This window comes from Lepidochelys olivacea, assembly GCF_965140295.1.
Source record: "Lepidochelys olivacea isolate rLepOli2 genome assembly, chromosome: 14".
Classification (NCBI taxonomy): Eukaryota; Metazoa; Chordata; order Testudines; family Cheloniidae; genus Lepidochelys; species Lepidochelys olivacea.
In genome coordinates, this window is record NC_140424.1 from 10,111,914 (window position 1) to 10,135,707 (window position 23,794).

General features: G+C 42.5%; 1 protein-coding gene across 2 annotated transcripts; it reads left to right on the forward strand.

The window, feature by feature from the left end:
- The first annotated feature begins 5,485 nt into the window (after positions 1-5,485).
- LOC311531204 (uncharacterized protein C17orf67 homolog) lies at positions 5,486-15,317 on the forward strand. Of its 2 annotated transcripts, none has more exons than XM_084648406.1 (4): positions 5,486-5,556; positions 6,305-6,405; positions 11,641-11,783; positions 14,828-15,317. In XM_084648406.1, the coding sequence occupies exons 1-3, from the start codon at positions 5,502-5,504 to the stop codon at positions 11,755-11,757; spliced, it is 273 nt and encodes a 90-aa protein (XP_084504532.1). In that variant the 5' UTR covers positions 5,486-5,501; the 3' UTR covers positions 11,758-11,783; positions 14,828-15,317. The 2 variants fall into 2 exon arrangements, with proteins under 2 accessions (XP_084504532.1, XP_084504533.1); XM_084648407.1 differs by having other exon boundaries at positions 11,641-11,760.
- The last annotated feature ends 8,477 nt before the right edge of the window (positions 15,318-23,794 follow it).

Genomic DNA, 23,794 nt, shown 5'->3' on the forward strand with positions numbered 1-23,794 from the left:
GGGGGGGGGGGGCGACTCGTAGCCGCAGCAGCGGGGCCGGGGGATGAGCTGGGGAAGCTGCGGAAGCGGAAGGAGCCGAGACGAGGCCCCATGCGGGGGGCGGGGGCTGCTGATGGGGGTTGCTAGGAGACGGGCTGGCAACCGGAAAAGGCCTAGAAATGGGGAGAGGGAGGGATGGAAAGAGAGAAGGAAGGAGGGAGGCCGGGGGGGGAGGGGAGGGGAAGGGAAGGGAAGGGAAGGGAAGAGGCAGGTGGAGGGGCAGGGGCAGAGGAGAGGGGAAGAGAAGGGAAGAAACAGAGGCAGGTGGAGGGGCAGAGGAAGAAGAGTGCAGGAGAGAGGAGGGGGATCAGGCAGCTGGAGGGGTAGAGGGGCACAGGAGAGGGGAGGGGAAGAGGCAGATGGAGGGGCACAGGAAGAGGCAGAGGGGCCCAGCAGAGAGGAGGGGAATCAGGCAACTGGAGGGGTATAGGAAGAGGGGCCCAGCAGAGGGGAGGGGAAGCAGGCAGCTGGAGGGGCAGAGGGGCCCAGCAGAGAGGGTGGGGAAGCAGGCAGCTGGAGGGGCAGAGGGGCCCAGTAAAGAGGAGGGGAAGCAGGCAGCTGGAGGGGCAGAGGGGCCCAGCAGAGAGGGTGGGGAAGCAGGCAGCTGGAGGGGCAGAGGGGCCCAGTAAAGAGGAGGGGAAGCAGGCAGCTGGAGGGGCAGAGGGGCACAGGAAAGAGGAGGGAAAGAGGCAGATGGAGGGGCCCAGTAAGAGGCAGAGGGGTCCAGCAGAGAGGAGGGGAATCAGGCAACTGGAGGGGCAGAGTGGCACGGGAAAGAGGAGGGGAAGCAGGCAGGGCAGCCCTGCTTGAGGACTCATAGGCAGGACAGGGTAAAACAAAGGCCCCTCTGGTTCAGGGACTGAAAATGAATGGTCTGCAAAGTAAAGGGCCCCTCCAGCACAGAGGTGTAACCCCACTAGGAACAGCCATCCATCTAAAGATACAGTGCGCAGAGTCTGCTCTGGGCACCATGGGTGTGGTTCGGCAGTCACTGTGCCGAGGGTAGCAGAGTCACCACAGATTCATATAATTTGAAGGCAGAATCCAGTCCTACGTTGCCACAGGGCTCTGTAACTTTTTGAAAACAATGCACAGGGCTTCACTCGTTAATACCAGTGCCTGACCTCTAAAATCCTAAATCCTGTACTGGCTCCTTAAAGATTCTTATGCTTTCCCTTTTTAATCTCCAGTTGGGTTTTCAAGAGCCCATCAAAGGCTTATTTTCAGCCATTCACACAGAACTGCAGTTCAGCAACTCCAGAGCAAATTTAATGGCTAGAGTACAGTAGAAATTCAGGACTCTGAACAAAGCAAACACAGGGTCTCTTCTGCAGGTTAAGTGGGTAGGCTTATACTGTTGTAACTTTTCTTTCTACTACCTCAAACATAAAGAATTTCTCTCTAAATTCCATTACATAATTGTCAACAGAAAGTAAGATTTAATTCTGCACTGAGACTCCCCTCTATTTTTAGTTTCAGTTTATATTCTTGTTCTTGAGCTCGTCATTCTCCCAGTCAGTTTCCTGGCATCTGCCCTTTCTGTATTCTGAGGCTACTCACTACCACATTCGTGGTATTCTCTTTTTAGGCTAAGTTCAGGTCTGATTCAATTTTGTGAAACAAAATGGGTGTATATAAAAGCTGCAAAAATATCATGGACTCAGCCTTTGACCAAGTTGCAGCTCTATGCACATCTCCTCTGCTGAGTTTTGCTGTTAAGAGTAGAAATCACCAGCCTAAAGTATAAGGGATGCTGGGTCAAGTAGTGTTGTACTAAAATGTGCTAACCATGCCCTCTCCCACACAACTTTGCCTTCTTTCTGCCTCCAGAAATTGGGGTTTGTGAAAGCCTGAAACAGCAGAACAAAATACTGGCACCCTACTGTTTCCCTCCCCATTTATCTTTTTGCCGCTTACACCTTTACAGAAGAGGTGGCCTGAATTTGATTTAATCTCTTTTTTTCCAGAAAATCCAATCCTAATGTTTATAGCCTTTCCAGATAGCTAGAACATAGATACATTTTCTAATCTACACTGTCCTTGTCCCTCTTTTTTCCATTTTAAACTAAATTTCTTGCAGTAAGGGATCCACCCCAACTCAGCATCTCCTTACATTGTTCCAATGTGCTTTCTTCTGATATATGTCTACACTAATAAATCCAAGTAGCCTGTTTTCCTCCTGCTACTAGACAGTGATTTTATAATTTGATGTCTACTATCAGGCCCCAATCCTTTTCTTGCTTAGTGTATTGTAGTGTATTATTTAACTCTAAACCTTTTTGCCACTCATTATCTCTGTCCTCTTTATTTCATAGTTTTTCCATGTTGCTTTGCATGATCTTGTCAACCTATGCCCCTATTCTATCTAGATCCCTTTAAATCTGATCCTTCTCTTGGCATTGACTGGCCTTTTCAGTTTTCTGTCCTCTGCAAATTTGTACTCGGCCAAGGACTATATAAATGTATGTTCCCTCCTCCAGGTGTACAGTGTGAACAAAAGTAGACTGTGGTACTCTGCTTGCCATTCATCTTATCTGATCAGTTTCCATCTCTCACTACTTTGATTGTGATAACTAAGCCAATTTTGTATTCAGTCAAGAACACTCCTATTAATACCAAACTTACCACATTAACGTTAAACTGCCCTTATAGGCTGGGATTTTAAAACAAGCCTAAGGGAGTTAGGTTCCTAACTGCCACTGAAGTTCAATATCATCTGGGTGCCTAACTTCCCTTAGAGTCTTTTAGGTGGTACTGTGTCAAAAATTTCCCCCAAATCACATTTGTTAAACATGAATTGTCCTTTATACGAATCTGAGCTGATTTTCTTTGAACAGTCTGTACCCAAGCAAACGTGTTTTCATAAACTTTCAGCCTGAATGACTTTTATTGTAGATTAAGGAAAATGGCAATAAGAGAGAACAAAAAGGGAAGTACCCAGAAAAAAATTCTTAACAATTACATAAGTTCACACTATACAATACATAGGGTCCTACCAAATTCATGGTCCATTTTGGTCAATTTCGTGGTCATAGGATTTTAAAAATCATAAATTTCATGATTTCAGATAGTTAAATCTGAAATTTCGCAGTGCTGTAATTGTCGGGGTCCTGACCCAAACAGGAGTTGTGGTGAGTTCGCCAGGTTATTGTAGGAGGGGTTGCGGTACTGCTACCCTTACTTCTGCACTGCTGCTGCTGGTGGCGCGGCCTTCAGAGCTGGGTGGCCGGAGAGCGGTGGCTGCAGGCTGGGAACCCAGCTCTGAAGGCAGAGCTGCCGCCAGCAGCAGTGCAGAGGTAAGGATGGCATGGTCTGGTATTACCACCCTTACTTCTGCGCTCCTGCCTTCCGAGCAGGATCCTCAGTCAGCAGCTGCCCCTCTGTGGCTGCCCAGCTCTGAAGGCAGCAGCACAGAAGTAAGGGTGGCCTGGTATTGTATTGCTGGTGGGGCACTGCCTTCAGAGATAGGCGCCCAGCCCACAGCTTCCACTCTCTGGTCACCCAACTCTGAAGGCAGCGAAGAAGTAAGGGTGGCAATACCGCAACCCCCCTGCAACTCCCTTTTTGGTGAGAACCCCCAGTTTGAGAAATGCTGGTCTCTCCCCATGAAATCTGTATAGCATAGAGTAAAAGCACACAAAAGACCAGATTTCATGGTCCGTGACGCGTTTTTCATGCCATGAATTTGGTAGGGCCCTAACAATACGTAATTCATCCATTGGAAGTTAGGCTGTAAGTCTCTCAAGTTGTGCACTGAAAAAATCAAGGTACTCAAAATGAGTGGGTACTTTTGAAAACGTTGGCCTTTTTGAGCATAGCCACACAACAGGTCTCTGAAGGAGTTGGGAGTGGAACCCAGGAATTCCTTGCTACTAGCTCTATGCTTAGTTCACTAGATTTCACTGCTTCTCTTCACGGGCTATTTTGAGTGGGGTCAGTCTTTACAGTGGCAGCTGCACCATGCTAGTCAGATTTTATAAACTAAGACGTGTCAAGCCTGGTTGGGAGATCTCCAAGTGAAATCCAGGTGCTGCTGGAAGCAAGGTGGTGGTGATTCAGTTGGTGGTACTCTTCCCTCTGGAATGGGTGCTAATCATTGCAGTCCTACCTGAGTTCTAAACTGAGTTGTTGCTTTCTGACTACATTCCACCCACTGGAGTTTCAAAGGGAAAAGTTATTTTGAATCCTAAAAACTACTGTGTGTTGTGGGGATGGTGCAGAATGTCTGCCACCCTGCACTTCAGGGGAAGTACAAAAGTTCAGTTTTTAAAAAGGCAGAAACCTGTAAGCTAATTCTTTTAGAAATCTGATTGTTCTCTATACATCTGCCAGACATGTCCTCTTCCCATCACTTTATATTCACTAGCAAGGATATTTACAATCTTGTCCATTACTGACTTTCCCTGCAAACAGTAGAATTCAATGAATATTAATTTCCACGATTCTGTCCATTTGATAAACTCTCCATACTTTAAAAAAAGAAAAGGAGTACTTGTGGCACCTTAGAGACTAACCAATTTATCTGAGCATGAGCTTTCGTGAGCTACAGCTCACTTCATCGGATGCATACCGTGGAAACTGCAGCAGATATTACATACACACAGAGATCATGAAACAATACCTCCTCCCACCCCACTGTCCTGCTATTACCAGCAGGACAGTGGGGTGGGAGGAGGTATTGTTTCATGATCTCTGTGTGTATATAATATCTGCTGCAGTTTCCACGGTATGCATCCGATGAAGTGAGCTGTAGCTCACGAAAGCTCATGCTCAGATAAATTGGTTAGTCTCTAAGGTGCCACAAGTACTCCTTTTCTTTTTGCGAATACAGACTAACACGGTTGTTACTCTGAAATCTCCATACTTTAGCTATGGTAGTTCGGCTTTGCAAAAGTTAAACCAATGTATTAAGATGCAACTTTGTGCTTGAATAAGGTTTCAGAGTAGAAGCCGTGTTAGTTTGTATCCTCAAAAAGAACAGGAGTACTTGTGGCACCTTAGAGACTAACAAATTTATTAGAGCATAAGCTTTCGCGGTCATATATGCAGCACCTTTTGACACATGGCTGCCTGCCAAATTAAGGCTCAGGAGTCTTGGTGTTTTTTTTTTTTTAATTATTATTTCTCTTGAATCACGCTATTAAAACCATACCTTGCCATGCTGAATGTGATGCAATGTGTTTTATCTCCACAAAGTTAACATATCCAGTATAACTTTGAAACCCCCAGTGGAATAGTAAGCTTTTCTATTTTTTTTTTGGGTCAGGAACAGAGAATATTTAAGCTGACAATAGCCATATTCAAAACTTGGACCCAGATGTCTTCAAAGTCAAAATCATACTGTAGGTCAAATTAGTCAAAGCATAAACAAACATCTGTGACTGACGTAGCTGCTTCAAGTAGACTAATACCTCAGTCAGTGTTATTCATTTTGGAACAGGCTGAGAGAAAGCAGAATCAAAATGAAGAAGTTACTTGTGTTTCTCTTCATTTTGGTCATCCTGACCATTTTTACAGGTAGGAGTTCATATAAAACAAACTGGCTAATGTTCATAGAGCTGGAATGCATATGATAATAATATTAGTGTTTTAATCTTGTATTTAAATATCTTAATATTTGCTTTTTTTTTACCAGTTACAGTATAATAACATTAAATATCGTGTTATACTGCAGCCTTCCAGTAATTTTATTTTTAACAATCATAGTACTATACTAGGCATTTTTATCTCTGTATCACAACCCTGGAGTTATTTATTGATTAAAAAAAAGATGTTTTCATTTATAAATCTACATGTTTGATGTCCTTGACTATTTCACCATTAATGCAATTTCTTTGTCTTAAGACTTATTTCAACAAAAGTCAGACTAGTTAGCTTTGGTTTGAAAAATAGCCCTAAAAATAGTGCATCATAGAAATGCATTTAACAAAAAACTGTCAGCATTAATAAAAATATTAAATAGGTAGATGGTGCAGTTATATTTTTCTAATTTTGGGCAGGAACTGTAATAATATGGTGTTCTGAGTAGGTTTTGCATATTGTCAGTAGCACTAGCTTATAAAAAACACGAGTATATTATAAAAATGGTTTAAAATTCCACTCATCTCTTCTGGAATGCAATATCCCCTGGGAAGGGGCTGTAATGAAAGAACACTTTGTGTATTGACAAAAATCAGACCTGAAAACATTTCACCATGGACCCGAAAGATAAAATATTAACTTCATGTTAATTTCATACTTTATTTCTTCCTCCCTCCCCTTTTAGATACTTCACCAATTTTGACTGAAAAAGAAGCTAAACAGATTCTGAGAACCCGTCGTGAAGATAGACCAAGAAAAGCAGGTTTCCCTGATGAGCCAATGAGGGTGATTTTTAATTTTTACTTTAAAAATGAATACACTAAAACAGTTCATTGTATTTTGTGCTTAATGTTGTATTTGCATAGCTAGGATTCTACTCAATCAGTTTATCTGGTTGCAAACTCCACTCTTTTAAACAATGGAATGAAATATTTTGTAAATCCCTTTGCACTCTTTAAACTACTGTTGGATAGCATTCTCTGAATTATGAATATATCTCGGGACTGCACATAAGTGTGGGACTTATCTATAATCTACGTCTGTCATCATTCTAAAGCGTAGAATCAATTATTGGCCAAAAGATAGCTTCTCGTCTGTACAAATGTTGAGTTCATCATGTTATTTCTGAAAAATTAAACTCTGTAGTACAAAAGGTCATTTGCTTTACGTTTTGCACTGAAAGTTGGCAGAGGGATGCAGGTGTCAGTGGGCAGTGTGGAGATTTAGGTAGCTCAGAACTGACTTTAAAATCCATTTAGCTGCATCCATACATTTTTTCTACAAGCGCTAGGGATAGGGTTATACATTAGGAGAGTATACACTTCTTTAATTGTTAGAGTAAAGTAACGTTCAGTTTTTTCATATAGTATTTACTATTATTTGCTTATTAAGCACATTAAAAATACAAAGAAAAAAAAAGACAGAGAGGAGCCTTCCGTTTTACTTACTTTTGACAGGGTGTGTGATATAGCTCCAGACTTCTCAAAAGCTACTTACAGCATTTAAAAATTACTGCACATTTCTCTCCAAAGTCAATAAACGGTGTTAAAATTATACGGTTGTAAAGAGGCTAAAAGCCACAGAAGCCAGAAAGCGAACAATGGACCATGCATATACGATGAGCATAATGGGCTCAATCTGACAAGATGCTGAGTACACCTCATGTCAGCGGGAGTTGAGGGCGCTCAGCACCTTGCAGACCTGAGCCCAGTGTGTACAGAGCATGTGGTTGGGGAAGGCTGGTAGTTCCCTCTCTCCCCTGGTTAGTGCAAACTAGCCAGGAATAACCCATCTGGCAGTCAGGGATAGCTGAATTTACAACTCTCCCACTTACATACTCTCCTCTTTGTCTACCACGCTGGCATCATCACATCAACCCTGACACAATGACTCTTCCAACATCAGAGGGCCCCACTGACCTGAGACAATGGGAGCCGTACCCCACATGCCAAAATGCAGCAAAAAACACTAGCCAGGGGCTCTACAGCTGACCTCAACATCCAGGATTATACTGGTTTCAAACTAGGGTCAAACAGCCTCATTCAGCTGCAGGACATTAGCAGGAACCCAGGTTCCACCTAAAATGATATGTAGCCACACCATGATGGCTATTAAATAGAAGAGGGTAGGTCAGAAAAAATGGATTGGATAAATTCCTGCACAACAGCATGTTACATAAAACTTGTGATCCAGGCAGGTGAAATTCACACAGCCTTCACAGCAAGTCCCAGTAATGAGTTAAAACAATGACCACAGTCTCTTGTCGTCACTTGCAGGGGTGGGTCTTAAGGTTATAGGAGCCACACAGCGGTGGATCTCTGTTCACTGCTGGTCTGGCCTTGCCCGCTCCCCAGTGCCACTTTCCACATCATTAGGGCTGGTTGAAATTTGTCTGTTGAAGCTTTTTCTGTTAATGAAACATTGACTTTTAGACAAAACCATCTTGTCCACAGAAAACGGCAACTTTTCATTCACCTCCCCCCATCTTTGGTTTTTGAGGAAAAATTTAAATTTTCCAGAAGAAAAAAACCCATTTTCTCATCAGTTTTCCATACCAGTCTATGTTGAGAATGGAGATTTTCCCTTCTCTGCACATAAGAAGTGCAGAGGTTCCCTTGGGTATCTCTAGCAGCCTCTTGCACAGTCTGACCACAGAATTTAAGTGGTCCTGTGTACCAGGATGAAATTTACACTGGGATGAACACACTTGCTAAACTACCTCTGTTAATTTATTTTAAGTAAATGGTACATCGATTAAGCCAGTTCATGCTCAGTCGAGGCTGAAGAAGAGCTCTGTGTAAACCCAATAGCTCGTCTCTCTCACCAACAGAAGTTGGTCCAATAAACGCTATTAACCTCACCCACCTTGTCTCTCTACAGTCCTTTTAGCTGTGCTAAGCTTTGAAGAGCAATTAATCAACCATCCCTTTGCAGAGCATGTGTGCTAATGAGAAAATACATCCAGTTTAAATGTTCATGGACGATCAAAACTAGTGCAAATTAAATAGGAAGGATTTTACCTTTAATATAGACTCTTAGGAAAAGATCTGTACTTCGTCTGACTCCCAAAGCAGCCAGGATTCGATAACTGATTTCATTAGTGCATTTTACTTAGGGTGCTAAAGAAAAGGTTTATTGGCCATTTCCATTGTAACTACATTCCCTAAGGAGAGGCGTTTAATGTGCCTAGTTTAAATGACAGCTGACAACCTGTCAGCAGTTTTTTTTCTTTTTTTTACACGAGCCCTTTCCCCTCACCACCACCACAACTAACCAAAAAAAAAAAAAAAATAGCAGTTAACGACAAGTGTCTCTGTATTCCCTCCTCACCACTCCAAGAACATATGAGTTAGTATTAAAGCGAGGCAAATATTTTACCACCCTGCATGGAGCTGTTGGGACAATTGAGGAATGGGGAAACAGAGGACCTGAGGTGTTGTCTGCTACTGCGGGGAAAAAGCATTGGATTTGGTTCTCAAACTGTGGATTGGGACCCCAAAGTGAGTCGTGACCCTGTTTTAATGGAGTCACCAGGGCTGGCATTAGACTTGCTGGGGCCCGGGGCCAAAGCCCGAGCCCTACTGCCCAGGACTGAAGCCAAAGACCAAGCCCCCAAACCCAGAGTCAATGGCCAAGCCTTCAGCCCTGGCTGGCAGGGCTCAGGCTACAGGACCCCAAGCCGGGGCTGAAGCCCTTGGACTTTGGCTATGCCCCCCCCATCCCTGGGGCAGTGGGGCTCAGGCGGGCTCAGGCTTTGGTCCTCCCTCCTGGGGTCATGCATTAATTTTTGTTGTGAGAAGGGGGTCACGGTGCAATGAAGTTTAAGAATCCCTGGTTACAAAGCAGGTTCTAACGCAATGACTGTAGCCAGTGTAGACTGGCTTTAGGTGTGGAAATATCACACACTTCATTTTGTGCAAAACCTATTTTTTTCAAACACATTTTATTTAAAATTTCATAACAGAAACTAGTAGCTACACCACTGGCAAGACACTGCTTTTGTATCTCACATCAGATTGATTGAAGACGTGGCTGTGGAGTAGTACATTCAGCTGTGAAAGTAACCCATTTCTCGGCTGCCTGCCTTTGGAGAGATCTAATGACTACTGCGGGTTTTCATTTCTGAATGCTGAAAATGCACTGGGCATAGCTTGATTTTATTTTGGGGAACTACTGAAAATGAGGGAGTCTGCTCCTGTTCCCAATAAAGTCGACTGGGAGGCTTCTAATTAACATCAGCAGGAGATGTATTGGGCCCTTGGAGATCAGATACTACAGGAATGGGAGTGGTATAAATGGATTAGTTCTTTAGTGGATCAGCAGATTGAGGAAGTCCCCACTTTGGCAGAAAGTACCACAGATATCGCTGGCTAATATTTTTTTCTCAAGACAGTTGCAAGTAAATTCCAAAGGTACTTTTAAAAGCCCCCTATTTCTGAAATGGACTTTGGTAGTGCCTGTGATTATTGCCATGTGACTCATTTCCCCTCTGCCTTTACTTATTTAGGGCCTGTGCCCATTGAGGTCAATGACAAAACTCCTATTAACTTCAAGGATGCTGCACCAGACCTGAATTATTTTTTTACTTCTGTGGTCCTACTTTCTCCACTTATAATGACATTGGCTGAGTTTTCCATGCTGCATAAGGGATTTGGATACCTACTGGAGTATGAAAACCCCATAGGCAGCTTTAAAAATCTCGGCCAGTATATTCTGATGGTTACCTCATCTCTCTTGCATCCTGAATCTAGTGCCCTAGGTTTAAGGTGTAATGTTCAGTTCAAGCAGAGGACTGACACCACCAGAACTGATAAGTGGCCCATATCATAATATGCTTAAAGGGATATACCAAGTACTTTGAGTCAAACAATGATTTGGAGCATATACCTCTCTAGAGAAGGCCAGCCGGCTGGCTGAGGGATCACAGTCTAAGAAGCACTATAGATCTGTGCTAATTATTGATGACATAACAGATGGTGCTTTTGTCAAATAAGGAAGTAAGCAATTCATTGCTACTGTACATTTATTTATATACATACGTTGTAAGGTCATTCAGAAAACAAATTGGGATTTCAGAGTGAATAAAGTTTATAAGCATAAAACTGAGGAAGAAACAGAATCAGATAACTCTGTGAAAGTGCCACATATAATTGACCTTGGGAGTTTTGGAGGGGAAGGGATACTGAACACATCCAAGGGACTAGTGACCACCCCAAAGAATGACATCTCATTGACCACCACAAGTGGTAGTACACTACTGAAAAGCTGGGATATATGGAAATTCTTTCTAGCCCTAATGGTTTGTGAGACCTCAAAAATCATGCAGGATAGGGAAGAAGTAACACTAAAGATGGGCTGGCGTTTCTCTGTTAGCTAGGTGATCCATATCCAGATGGAGTTACAGTAGGTGATGGTAAAGAACGTGCCATGTAAAAGTTCAGCATGATATATGTTGGTACGCTGGCAGTGTTCAAACGAACGATGAAAACAGAGAGATGTGTGCAGGAAAGCTGTTTACACCCGTGAACTAGAACCCTTTTAAATGGCTGGGGGAGTGTCATACCAAACACATTCTATTTACTTACATGGAAAAAACATAGAATTTTATCTATCTCGTAAGGAAGATCAGTGAATGACTGGTACTTACCAGAATCCCCTTTAGAACTGCTCAGTGACCCAGAATCATTCCATGGTTTTAAACTAGTAGAACTCAATTTTCAACGAAGACTGCTGTAGATGTTCCTGCAAAAATCCATGTCCACCCCCTTCGCCAGCAGAAGCTTTATTGTGTGTATTAAAAAAAATTAGTGTCCATGAAAATTTATCTCTTAGCACTAATGCAAATGTCTGCCTTAAAAACTTGGTCCATAATGTAGCAAACACCCCAACTAGCCTGACTATTGACGGAATTCAGTAACAATGGTGAGATTTGTAAGGGGTGAAATTCCACTTAATTCAATGGGTTTACACCAGAATTGAGTGAATGCATAAGTTTAATGCTGTTTTCTTTCCTCTAAACAGGAACACATGGTTTACCTCCAGCGCTTGGAGCAGAGATCAGAAGAACAGTTCCTTGAACACTGGTTAAATCCACACTGCTACCCGCATTGCAACAGGAATTTAGTTCATCCAGTCTAAAGGGTTTGTTTTTTCAACAGTTATTGGTATGTGTTCTGCTTTGTGAAGCATCATAGTTCCTTCAAAATAAAGGTCCGAATTCTCTGCTGATGTATACTGAAGTAAATGGAGTTATGCCAGTTCACACCTGCAGAGAATTTGGCACAGAATGTTATTTTTTTCATAGATTCTCAGGCCAGAAGGGACCACTGTGATCATCTGGTCTGACCTCCTGTATAGCACAGGCCAGAGAACTTTCCCAGAATAATGTTTAGAGCAAATCATTTAGAAAAACATCCTATCTTGATTGAAAAATTGTCAGTGATGGAGAATCCTCCACAAGCCTTGGTAAATTATTCAATGGTTAATATCCAGGGTGCAAGTTAAAGCTGAAATAATCGAGCATACACTTAAAATCTTCTGGACACCACAACTGCTCTGCTGCCTTATAGCACAGAATTGTACATACCTCAGTTCACACAAAGGCCCTGATCATACAGATCTTGGTGCAGAGCAGCATTCTGCAGCAAGTGTTAGTGGAGGCAAGACATGGGTGTAAATAAGGTTATTCACTAGTCATACAACTCTATGCATGTCAAGGTTCCTTCCCCACTCTGAACTCTAGGGTACAGATGTGGGGACCTGCATGAAAAACCCACTAAGCTTATTTTTACCAGCTTAGGTTAAAACTTCCCCAAGGTACAAACTACTTTACCTTTTGCCCTTGTACTTTATTGCTGCCACCACCAAGCGTCTAACAGATATATAACCGGGAAAGAGCCCACTTGGAAACGTCTTTCCTCCCAAAATCCTCCCCAAACCCTACACCCCCTTTCCTGGGGAAGGATTGATAAAAATCCTCACCAATTTGCATAGGTGAACACAGAGCCAAACCTTTGGATCTTAAGAACAATGAAAAAGCAATCAGGTTCTTAAAAGAAGAATTTTAATAGAAGAAAAAGTAAAAGAATCACCTCTGTAAAATCAGGATGGTAAATACCTTACAGGGTAATCAAATTCAAAACATAGAGAATCCCTCTAGGCAAAACCTTAAGTTACAAAAAGACACAAAAACAGGAATATCCATTCTCTGAATGCATCCGATGAAGTGAGCTGTAGCTCACGAAAGCTTCTGCTCAAATAAATTGGTTAGTCTCTAAGGTGCCACAAGTACTCCTTTTCTTTTTGCAAATACAGACTAACACGGCTGCTACTCTGAACTCTATACTGAGCTATAGTCAGTCTCATGTTCTCTTTGCACCTGCTCTCTTCCTTACAAATGCACAGGATACAAAAAGGAGAAGGGACAGGCGGACAGTAGGCATGTCTGAGGGAACAGGAGTTTATGCATGATTTGTATCATGCTAATAAAGTACTAGACTACATAATCCCCTACCACCTGGGAGTAAGGTGGTGACTGCCTAGCAGCACTCATTAATACAGCTCCCAATCTCCCTGCACTCCTTGTCCTGCTCATCTGTTTATACCTTGTGATTATTTGTACAGTACTAGGCACCTGGACTGTGGCAATATGAAACTCACAGTGGTCATCATTAAAAAGGTGGCATTTAACAACAATCACGCGGTGGTATCTGAGATTCTGCTTCATATGCCTGACCCTGCAAAGAGTTGGGCTTGTTCTGTGGCGTCTCAGCTACCATAGTTTCATAGCAATTGTGCTCTCCCACTGACATAACGCTGTGAACATGAATGCTTATGTCGGTGGAACTTATGTTGCCCAGGGGCAGGGCTGGCTCCCGGCACCAGCGTCCCAAGCAGGTGCTTGGGGCGGCAGTCAGAAAGGGGCGGCAGTGTTTCTCTGTTCCGCCGGCTGCGGTGGCAATTCACCGGTGACAGTTTTTTTCACTGCTTGGGGCGGCAAAAACGGTAGAGCCGGCCCTGCCCAGGGGGGTGGTTTATTCACACCCATGAGTGACATAAGTTATGCCAAGTATCAGAGGGGTAGCCGTGTTAGTCTGGATCTGTAAAAGCGGCAAAGAGTCCTGCGGCACCTTATAGACTAACAGACGTATTGGAGCATAAGCTTTAGTGGGTGAATACCCACTTCAGCGGATGCATGTAGTGGAAATTTCCAGAGGCAGGTATAAATATGCAAGCCAGAATCAGGCTAGGGATAACGAGGGAGGATGAGGCCCTCTTCTAGTAGTTGAGGTGTGAACACCAAGGGAGGAGAAACTGCTTTTGTAGTTGGCGAGCCAGTCACAGTCTTTGTTTAATCCTGAGCTGATGGTGTCAAATTTGCAAATGAACTGAAGCTCAGCAGTTTCTATTTGAAGTCTGGTCCTGAAGTTTTTTTGCGGCAGGATGGCTACCTTTAAATCTGCTATTGTGTGTCCAGGGAGGTTGAAGTGTTCTCCTACAGGTTTCTCCTCCCTTGGTGTTCACACCTCAATTGCTAGAAAAGGGCCTCATCCTCCCTGATTGAACTAATCTCGTTATCCCTAGCCTGATTCTTGCTTACATATTTATACCTGCCTCTGGAAATTTCCACTACATGCATCCGACAAAGTGGGTATTCACCCACGAAAGCTTATGCTCCAATACGTCTGTTAGACTATAAGGTGCCACAGGACTCTTTGCCATAAGTTATGCCGACATAGGCTGCAGTGTAGACATAGGCTTAGGATCAGATTTTCAAAGGTATTTTGGTGCCTCAAAAAGCACCAAGTGGGATTTTCAAAAGTGCCTGACTCTTGCTGAGTTCAGTGGGAGTTAGCCACCGAACCCGTAAAATCTCACTAGGCTGCTGAACATATGCATTTGTAGGTGCCTAAATACCTTTGAAAATCTGGACCTTCAGTGGAAAAACACCAACTTACAAAAGCAGAAGATCTGGCCCTTTAAAAAAAACAACAAATAACCCCCCCCAGAAGCTTAGCTTCTGGGACATAAGATGGCAGCATCCAAAAAATGTAGCAGCTGGCCCAATTTTACTCTTGTTCCCAGTATGGGGGTATTGTGAAGATTACTGTTTGTACATCACTTAGAAGATGTGAAGCACTGTGTAAGTTCTTAATATTGTCAACATATCTTTCTGTGTTTTAACAATATTTCCCCACTCCTTTTCCAGATCTCCCCAGGTGCATTTAAGAGGAAACGGTCTATGATTATGTTAAACAGGATGAGGTTCATCCAGCATCTGCTATATACTAGCTATCGAGCTGAATGTCTTTGGAATATTGAGCATTCTTAGTATGTAGCAAGGCTTTCTTTCATAATCATACATGTTTAAAACAATTTAATTGACTCATGTAGATCACCATAACTTTTCAACCCATAGGTAAGCTAATGGTTTATATGCATGAATCTAGGGCTTCTCCCAAGATTTTAGGAATGGGGCAGAATAAATCACCAACTTGTCTTAGAACATGTTTATTTTGGGCACTATCTTAGTATATATTGAAGCAGGAGGAGGCTTTACGAGAAAGGAATGAATACGGATGGAAAATAAAAACATGATAAGGCTGCCACCCTTTGGGGTTTTGGATAATAGAATTTCTACAGGTTTAATAATATTGTAGTGAAGCATAACATTTGTGCAGCATTAACCTTTTATGTTAGTTGCCTCGCAAGTTATTTCACCTATTATGTTGTAATAAAAGCTCAAATCAAACCCACTGACATTTGATTTTGTTACACTGAAATCAGACGATGTGTGTTGATAAAATCAGTCAGGTGTGGCTCAATATTTACCATATGAACTGTGCATGTTATTCATTGGGGCAAAGCATGACAGAGGAAATGTATAGACTGGATATATGTCTTTGGCTGGGGACAATGCCACCATTCAGTGAAGTTTCTAGACAAAAATAATACATTTGGGGCCTCAGTTACATACATGCAGCCACATGGATTTTTCAGTAGGATTTCACAAGTGGAACAGAGGGCAGAATTTGGTAATTCAAAGAGGGAAGGAAAGGACAGATCCGTTAGATGCTTGGGAAGTTCTGACACTAAAGATACTTTAAAGTAGGTAAGGCTACTTTACTATTGCCGAACGGACAGTATGTACCGCCTTCCCTTGGGCACATGAACATATATAAGGAATATGTGAACACCTGCTATTGTGGAGCATCCTTGGGAACCAGGCTTTTAGGCGTAAGCTGGATCAACTAGGAGCTGTTTCCACCTGGAAGTGCTTCACTAGGGGCACTCATCTGTTTGTTCCCCTACAGGCATTTGTGCTGCTTTTCAGGGAGAAGCTGATTGTGAATCTGCTTGTGCTGTGCCTTTCTCCTCACGTCATACCCTCAGATCCTGAATGCTGATCATACCAATTTTATTCCCTAACGTTGAAAAAGTCAGGCAGTGTTATTGGATGGTTGGGAAATCAAATGGGAGGCTCCACTGCTGTGAGAAACCTCCTGGTGGCGTCTAGTGATCTCTCGCCGAAGCAAGGAAAGGGGTCTGTAAGCCAGCATGCAGACTCACTGGCTGGAGAAGGAGAAATAAAAGTTCCGACTACTGGTCACTTCACATACCTTTCTTAGGGCTCAACTCAGACTATTGGGCAATAACCACCTGAGGCCTTTCCAGCCTCAGCCCGCTAGGAAGAGAGAGGACACAGACTAACCCTGTGGGAGCTTCCTTTGCATCAGCTTCCCCTTTCCTTTTATAGCCCTGCCCAGCCATGTGGACCCAGCAGTCCCTTACCTGCTGGCATGCTTTATACCTTGTCACAGGGTTTCTTGAAGTTACTGAAAAATAAGCTGGTGAACCCAGGACATCTGCTAAAACAACGTGAGAGATAAGAATATTACTATTCTATGTCTTACAGCTACACTGTGATATGTGAGAGGCCATTTAATGAGGAGAAAATCCATTCCCCAGCAGCCAGCCTCAGTCTTTCAGGTGGGCCTTAGGCTGATATGGGAGGGAGGAATCCTTACACCTAAGGCCAGATAGTAGCACTGGAGCTGTTTGCTATTCCAGTCTCTTTGGCCATAGCACGCCATCTCTGTTGCATTCCTCTGGCTCTAAACACACATACACCCCCATACTGATTCTAAAATCTCATTGTGCGGTCTTGTCTAAAGACCCCTTGCAGGGACACGTCTTGTGCCTCTTCGTGCACCCCCTTCTCTGTCCCCCAAATCCTCACCACTTCCAACGCAAGGGAAACCTCCCAACCTAAGAAGGCACAGCTGTATTTGTCCTTTACTGCATACTTAAAGAGGTGCTTAAAACAAGAAGATAGTAATATAAGTCTCAATGGAGACCTTGTTCTATATATCATTACACAGGCCTATCATTATACTGGCTCTCATTTACACCAGTGCAAATCCACTGAAGTCATTGGAATTACCCCAAATTTACACTGGTAGAAAAAAATTGGTCTTATATGACCAGTATTATCCATCAGTATTGTGTAAATATAATCACAAATTATTATTTTATTATCATCTTATTGGTTCTCATTATATTTTATATCACCGATCAGAATGGTGTATGTGACATAATATATTATGATGTGTTAACATTTTACTCATGAAAGATAAAATAATTAACAGACCTGTTAAGCGCAGAATGTCATCATTAAAGGTCAGTAGGACATTTGAATTTGTATCATTGTACCACAGTGCTGTGGGCTGAACAGGAGCTTAATATAGATCCCTGTTTAATCAGAAGCCAATTCAGATTTCCCTGGGTTTCAGAGATTGGCTCATATAAGTAGCACACATATAATTTAATCTTTATAAAAACAAAGCTAATTATTTAAGATGAGCTATTATCAGCAGGGAAAAAAAACTTTTGAAGTGACAATCAAGTGCTCCAATCCCTCAGATAGATATATGCCAGCATGTGCCAGCAATGCTCCTCTGCCATGTACATTGGCCAAACCAGACAGTTTCTACACAAAAGAATAAATGGACACAAATCTGACATCAGGAATCATAACATTCAAAAACCAGTAGGAGAACACTTCAACCTCTCTAATCACTCAGTGACATACTTAAAGGTGGCAATTTTGCAACAGAAAAGCTTCAAAAACAGACTCCAACAAGCTGCTGAACTTGAATTAATATGCAAACAAGATACCATTAACTAGATAACACTGAACAGAGACTGGGAATGGCTCGGTCATTACACTAATTGAATCTATTTCCCCATGTTAAGTATCCTCACACCTTCTTGTCAACTGTCCATCTTGATTATCACTTCAAAAGTTTTTTTCCCCCGGTGATAATAGCTCCTCTTAATTAATTAGCCTCTTACAGTTGGTATGGGTACTTCCACCTTTTCATGTTCTCTGTATGTATAAATATCTTCTTACTATATGTTCCATTCTATGCATCCGATAAAGTGGGCTGTAGCCCACGAAAGCTTATGCTCAAATAAATTTGTTAGTCTCTAAGGTGGCACAAGTACTCCTGTTCTTTTAATTAACTTCGGTCACACTGAGGATGAGACAACAGGATAAAGATGAGTCTCTAAGGTGACACAAGTACTCCTTTTCTTTTTGCGAATACAGATTAACACGGCTGTTACTCTGAAACCTGTCAACCCACACTGACACCGAAATGCAAACCAAACCCTATGTAACCTTCCTGGAGTTCCAAAGTTCCAAATACTTTATTAAACCAAACTCCCTGTCACATGCATCTGCAATTCTTGGTCCTGACTGGGACTGGACACTGAACTGAAAGATATGGGGTGCTCTTCTGGAGGTGTTCCTGGCCTGATGAGAGGTACAGAGTACCAGAAACCTTACAGGAAATCTGGGCAGGTAGAATAAGGGGAGAGAAAACAGAAGGAAGAAGAGAGAATTAACTATGATGGCCTAAAGGGAAGGAGTGAGGAATCCAGACTGGGCCACAGCAGTATCTTTAGATACTTTGATCATTTGTGTAAGACACTTAAATGCCATGAAGATGAACTCAGTCAAGGAACCTAGATGATAGATAATCACTTCTCAAGATTTCCAACCTACTTCTGCAGATTTAAGAAGCAAGCTTGGTCCCCAGCTGGTGTAAATTGGCGTAGCTCCACTGAAGTCAGTGGACCCAGCTGAGGATCTGGCCTAAGAACCGAACATACCCCAATCATATCTGACTTCTGACCCTTTGGAAGCTTGCTCAGCAGTAGCAAAGATCATGGCTAACAAAGGAAGGGAGGGCATGTGTGAGGCATAGCTGCAGACTGCTGGCTGCTATGAAGACACCAACACAGAGGGGTGCAAAAAGCTATCTAAATGATTTTTAAGAAGCCATGATGTGCTCGACAAAGAACAGGATCCCCCCTCCATGGAACTTACAGACATAACGGGGTATAATACAGTTAAACACAGTTAAACGTTCTATGAACAAGGGCTATGAAGGTGAACTCAGAGTAGCTGTGTCAACACTGAAGATGGAAAGTTCAGCAGAATAGATGGTTTCCAGAAGCTCTTACAGGAGAGGCTTGGAAAGACTTGGGAAAAGCTTTCATCTAGGCAAGAAATGAACACGATGTTTTTGTTTGGTTTTATGGTTGTTTAACCTGTTTTATATTCAATATTCCTGATCCCATTCTGCCTTCTCTGACTTGAAACTGGAATAAGGCTTGGTGCAGGGGATATTCAGACCTGTGAGTAAACTAACTGACCACTAGATGTCAATGTTTCTGCATACAAATTGAAGCATATACTTGATTTTGAAAGGGCAGTCTTGCTTGATACATTTTTTTTTCGTATTCATGTGCGCCCTTTCCTAAAGGGTTCAGATACTGAAATAAAAAGTCACTTTTCTTTTTAAGCAACCCAAGCCTAGAGAGAGTGGTTAAACATTTCCCCCCTTTGAATCCAAGATTCCTGTGAATATGTGCTTAATTGTGGGTCTATCTCTGGTCACATCTTGGTGCCAGTGGCAATGCCATAAAAAAAAGTTTGAATGGTTCCTTTTCTATTTTTCACACGGGAACTGTAGCAGCTCATGGTTATTTACTGTTACCTTTTACTTTGCATTTTGACACTAGATTCCAGAGATGCCATTTTGTGCTCCTGTTAAAATCTTCGCCACCAGAATGGATTCACATTGTGCCATCTTCAGTATTTCATTATTAACTATAAGTTGCAGAATAACACAGAATGTAGATAGTGTTTTGCATGTTCAAAGTGTGGTTTGAACATTATATGATTACTATTTATTATAACAGTTGTATTTTGATAGCATTTGGAGGCCCCAGTCAAAGATCAGGGTCCCAGGTGCTTTACACACATATATCAAAACGACTGACTGTGCCCCAAAGAGTTTCCAGTCAAAGTCACATTACCCCTGTGAAATAGGTAGGGACATATTACTAACTTCCATTTACACATGAAGAAACTAGGAAAAAGAAAGATCACGTCTGGAATTTTCAAAGGAGCCAACTCCCTTAGGAAATCCAAGCTGAAATGACTTGCCCAAAAGTCAGATAAAGTGTCTGTGGAGAAGCTATAGGATTAGAACTAAGGAATTCCTTGCTTTTAGCCCCATGCCCATCTCACTGGACAACATACCCTTTGCTAGTCAAGATCTCAGCAGCTGCTGAATTTGTGTGCTTTACTGGCAACAACAATCATATTGACCTGATAGAAGAACTCTGAAGCTGGGCACGTGCCTCCCAGCCAAGGCAGACAGACTCACAGTAGCTCTCCTTGAGCTAACAGGTTAAAGATAGCAATGTGGATGTTTCAGAGTAACAGCCGTGTTAGTCTGTATTCGCAAAAAGAAAAGGAGTACTTGTGGCACCTTAGAGACTAACCAATTTATTTGAGCATAAGCTTTCGTGAGCTACAGCTCACTTCATCACTTCACATCCGATGAAGTGAGCTGTAGCTCATGAAAGCTTATGCTCAAATAAATTGGTTAGTCTCTGAGGTGCCACAAGTACTCCTTTTCTTAATGTGGATGTTGTGGCCCAGGCAGCAGTTCCGATGAGCCACCTGAGCTCAGACCTGTGGAGTCAGGAAGCTAGCCCAGGCTGCAGTGTCCACCCTGCCATTTTTAGCGCATTCATTTGAGCAGAGCTAGCGCGAGTCTGTCTACCCAAGACGTAGCTTCATTAAATTAAGGTCTAATCCAGCAAGCCCTCTTTTTTATTGGTTTAAGTAGGAGTTGCATGTATTAAAGTCTTGTAGGTCTGGGCTCGGTACAAACTCTGCACTGTTATATAGCAATAATTTTCCAGACAGCAAAGTCCAGCCACTTCTGGGTTGAATTGAGCAATTGCTTAACACGGCACAGCAATACTTCACAGTGGTTTAGGACAGGAAGTAAAGAATAACTGTGGTGATGTGAATTACTATGGAGATGATTTAGGACTTGTCAACACGGCACTGTAGTCCGGACTATGGGGATGTGAACTCCAGAGCATGCTAATATGTTGTATTCTAACTGCTTCAAGTAGACCCTGCTGGTGCAAACTCACAGGTTCCTAATTTGCGTTGATGTAGACCTGTTTCAACAGGACTGTGTTGGTATACATGTTGGCATACTAGGTCGCTTTCAGTTCACACCTGCAAGGCCAACATGGGGCAATTAGAGCACTATAATTCACACCCCCGTAGTCCAGACCGTGGCGTCGGGTACACAAGTCCTGAGAAAGCACTAGACCACCGATTCTCAAACTTGCCCTTCCGTGACCCCATATTACAAGGGAAAAAGTTTCAGGACCTTTGTTCATTATTTTTGGCACCTCCTCCATTTAGCCATAAAAAATGAGGGTGGTCATGATCCTACCAGACCTGGTCATGACCCTAAGGTTGAGAACCCCATGCACTAGGGCACACCTATGTGTTATGATCTAATAGGTCTCTTTGGACTAGTGCTCGACAAACACTTTATAACCAAAAAATTATTCAATTAATGTGGATTTTTTAGTTTGTTTGTAGATGGGTGGTGAGCAGATTGGGATTTCCTCAAATCCTTTGGCTACTTGAAATTATTCTCCTTTCGTGAGTATTTGCACTAGGAATACTTACTTGCTAGAGGCAGAATTTTCAAGAGTCCAAGTCTCATTGAAAGCCAGTTAGTCAGTTAGTTGCTTAGGTTCATTTAAAATCCCATCCCAGAACATCTGTGAAAAGCAAACACAAAAGAGGCGTGAACACAGCCAAAGCAAATGCATTTAAAAATTTGGACCAGTGTTCATGAAAAGCAGTTTTTCAGAATTTGCAGCTCTAGTTTGCACAGTCTGCAATGGTTCAATGCCTGTGGAGTAGAGATTATTTTGAATGCAGAGTTCTGCTGTTCTCTGATAATTTATGTAAGTAATAATAACATCAATTGGTATTTAGGTTGGTGGAATGTAATTACATGAGTGGGAACCTAGCTAAGATATTGTGGGAGGGGGACCCTTGTCCTTTAATGACCAAAAGGGGTCAGGAGTGGATTTTGGTTTTAAGCCTCATCCTAAAGAAGCATCCACAAATTTGGAAGGTTAGCTGAACTCTTAAGGTGTAGAAAAAGGGCTAGAAAATTTGTGAGAACAGCATGTCTTGAGTTGTCAGATACATGGTTAGAAATGGTGAGAGCTCTGCAGAGATTTTAGTCCTTTTTCAGGTCCAGGAGGTGAAGATGTAAAAAAATGAAAAGACAACCAAGTAACCAAAATGACAAAAAGTTAATTAAACTTTGAATTAAGGTAAATTACCTTATTTTATCAAATGGGATTGCCTGTCCCTAATCTTGATCCAGCATCAAGCCAAGAGTATACAGGTTCTAGGGATGGGCCAAGCCTCAAACTCGTCTGAGCTGCCCGGGGTTTTAGATCAGTCTATTATAGAAAGGGGGCACTAGCAACGGTCAGGTTCAATCTTTTCCAACTTTGGGGGTGGTAGGATCCAAGGCTTCACTGGTGCCTATCTCCTTCAGCACACGTGGAACAGGATATCCCACATTATCTCTGTCAAAGCCCAATGGGATGACTTCAGGACAGAGGTCTAGACACAGGATAGAGATAATCAGGATAGATCGTTGCCTGGGTTTGTATTTTGCAGAATAAAGAGCATTTCTTGCACAGTTACATAGAATGTGCCGCACCCCCCAAACCATAGCAGTGCTCCAATTGCTTCATTGGAGTGACTCTGAGATGCACTTGTAAAAATGAGATCAGAACAAGGTCTACAGCTTGTCTGGCCAATCAGATGCGTAGCACCGGTGCTATACAAACACCATACCTGGCCCTGAGGCAGCTGGAGTGTTTAATCAGGTGAAATGCAGTATGATACAAAGATCACAGAAGTAGAGCCCAGGACTATATTCTACTATATAAGCTCATAATCCTGGAAACATGCATGTGAGTAGTCCCATAATCAGTAGGACTACTCAGGTAAGTAATACTCACATACTTGAGTGTTTGCAGGATCAGGGCTTGTGTTGGTCATTACAATTATTCAGCCTATTTCTTGAGGCCGTATTGCCCAGTAGTTAAATCAGAGGATTGTATTCACTTCCTGGTGTGACAGCAGCCCTCTTGGCCAACTTTAGAGACAGAACCAAGGGCCCCAGAAACTGAAAATGCGAAGATCTACAACTTGAGCTAAAGAGCCCAACGTTGTAATGAACACACATCCTCTGTGCATCAGCTACAGAGGGGGATGTCTAATATAGACTGACCAGCAGGTTATGCCGGTTTTGCCACTGATTGGCTGTGTGACCATGGGGAAGTCACTTAAACTCTCTAGCCCAGATCCACAAAGGTATTTAGCATCCTAACTTCAACTGATTTCACTGGACGTGAGAAGCCTAAATACCTTTGTGGATCTGGGCCTCCATTTCTGTCTTTAAAATGCTTCTCTGCCTCATAAGGGTGTCAGATTTAATTTATTATTATTCATATGTTTAAATGGAACACACTATATACGCGTATAGTTTTATAATTTGTTATTATTGTTGCTAATGAGAACCAAAGCAAGGTGGAAAGTAAATCATTGTGTATGAGCCATTGGAATGGAAAATGTTGTTAATGATGTAAATTTATAATAACATAGTGTCTGCTTGGGCTTTTGTTCTCTGGGGACAGAACACATTGTGCCTTCCCACCCCCCATCCCAAGAATCTAGCAGCAAACAGCACCT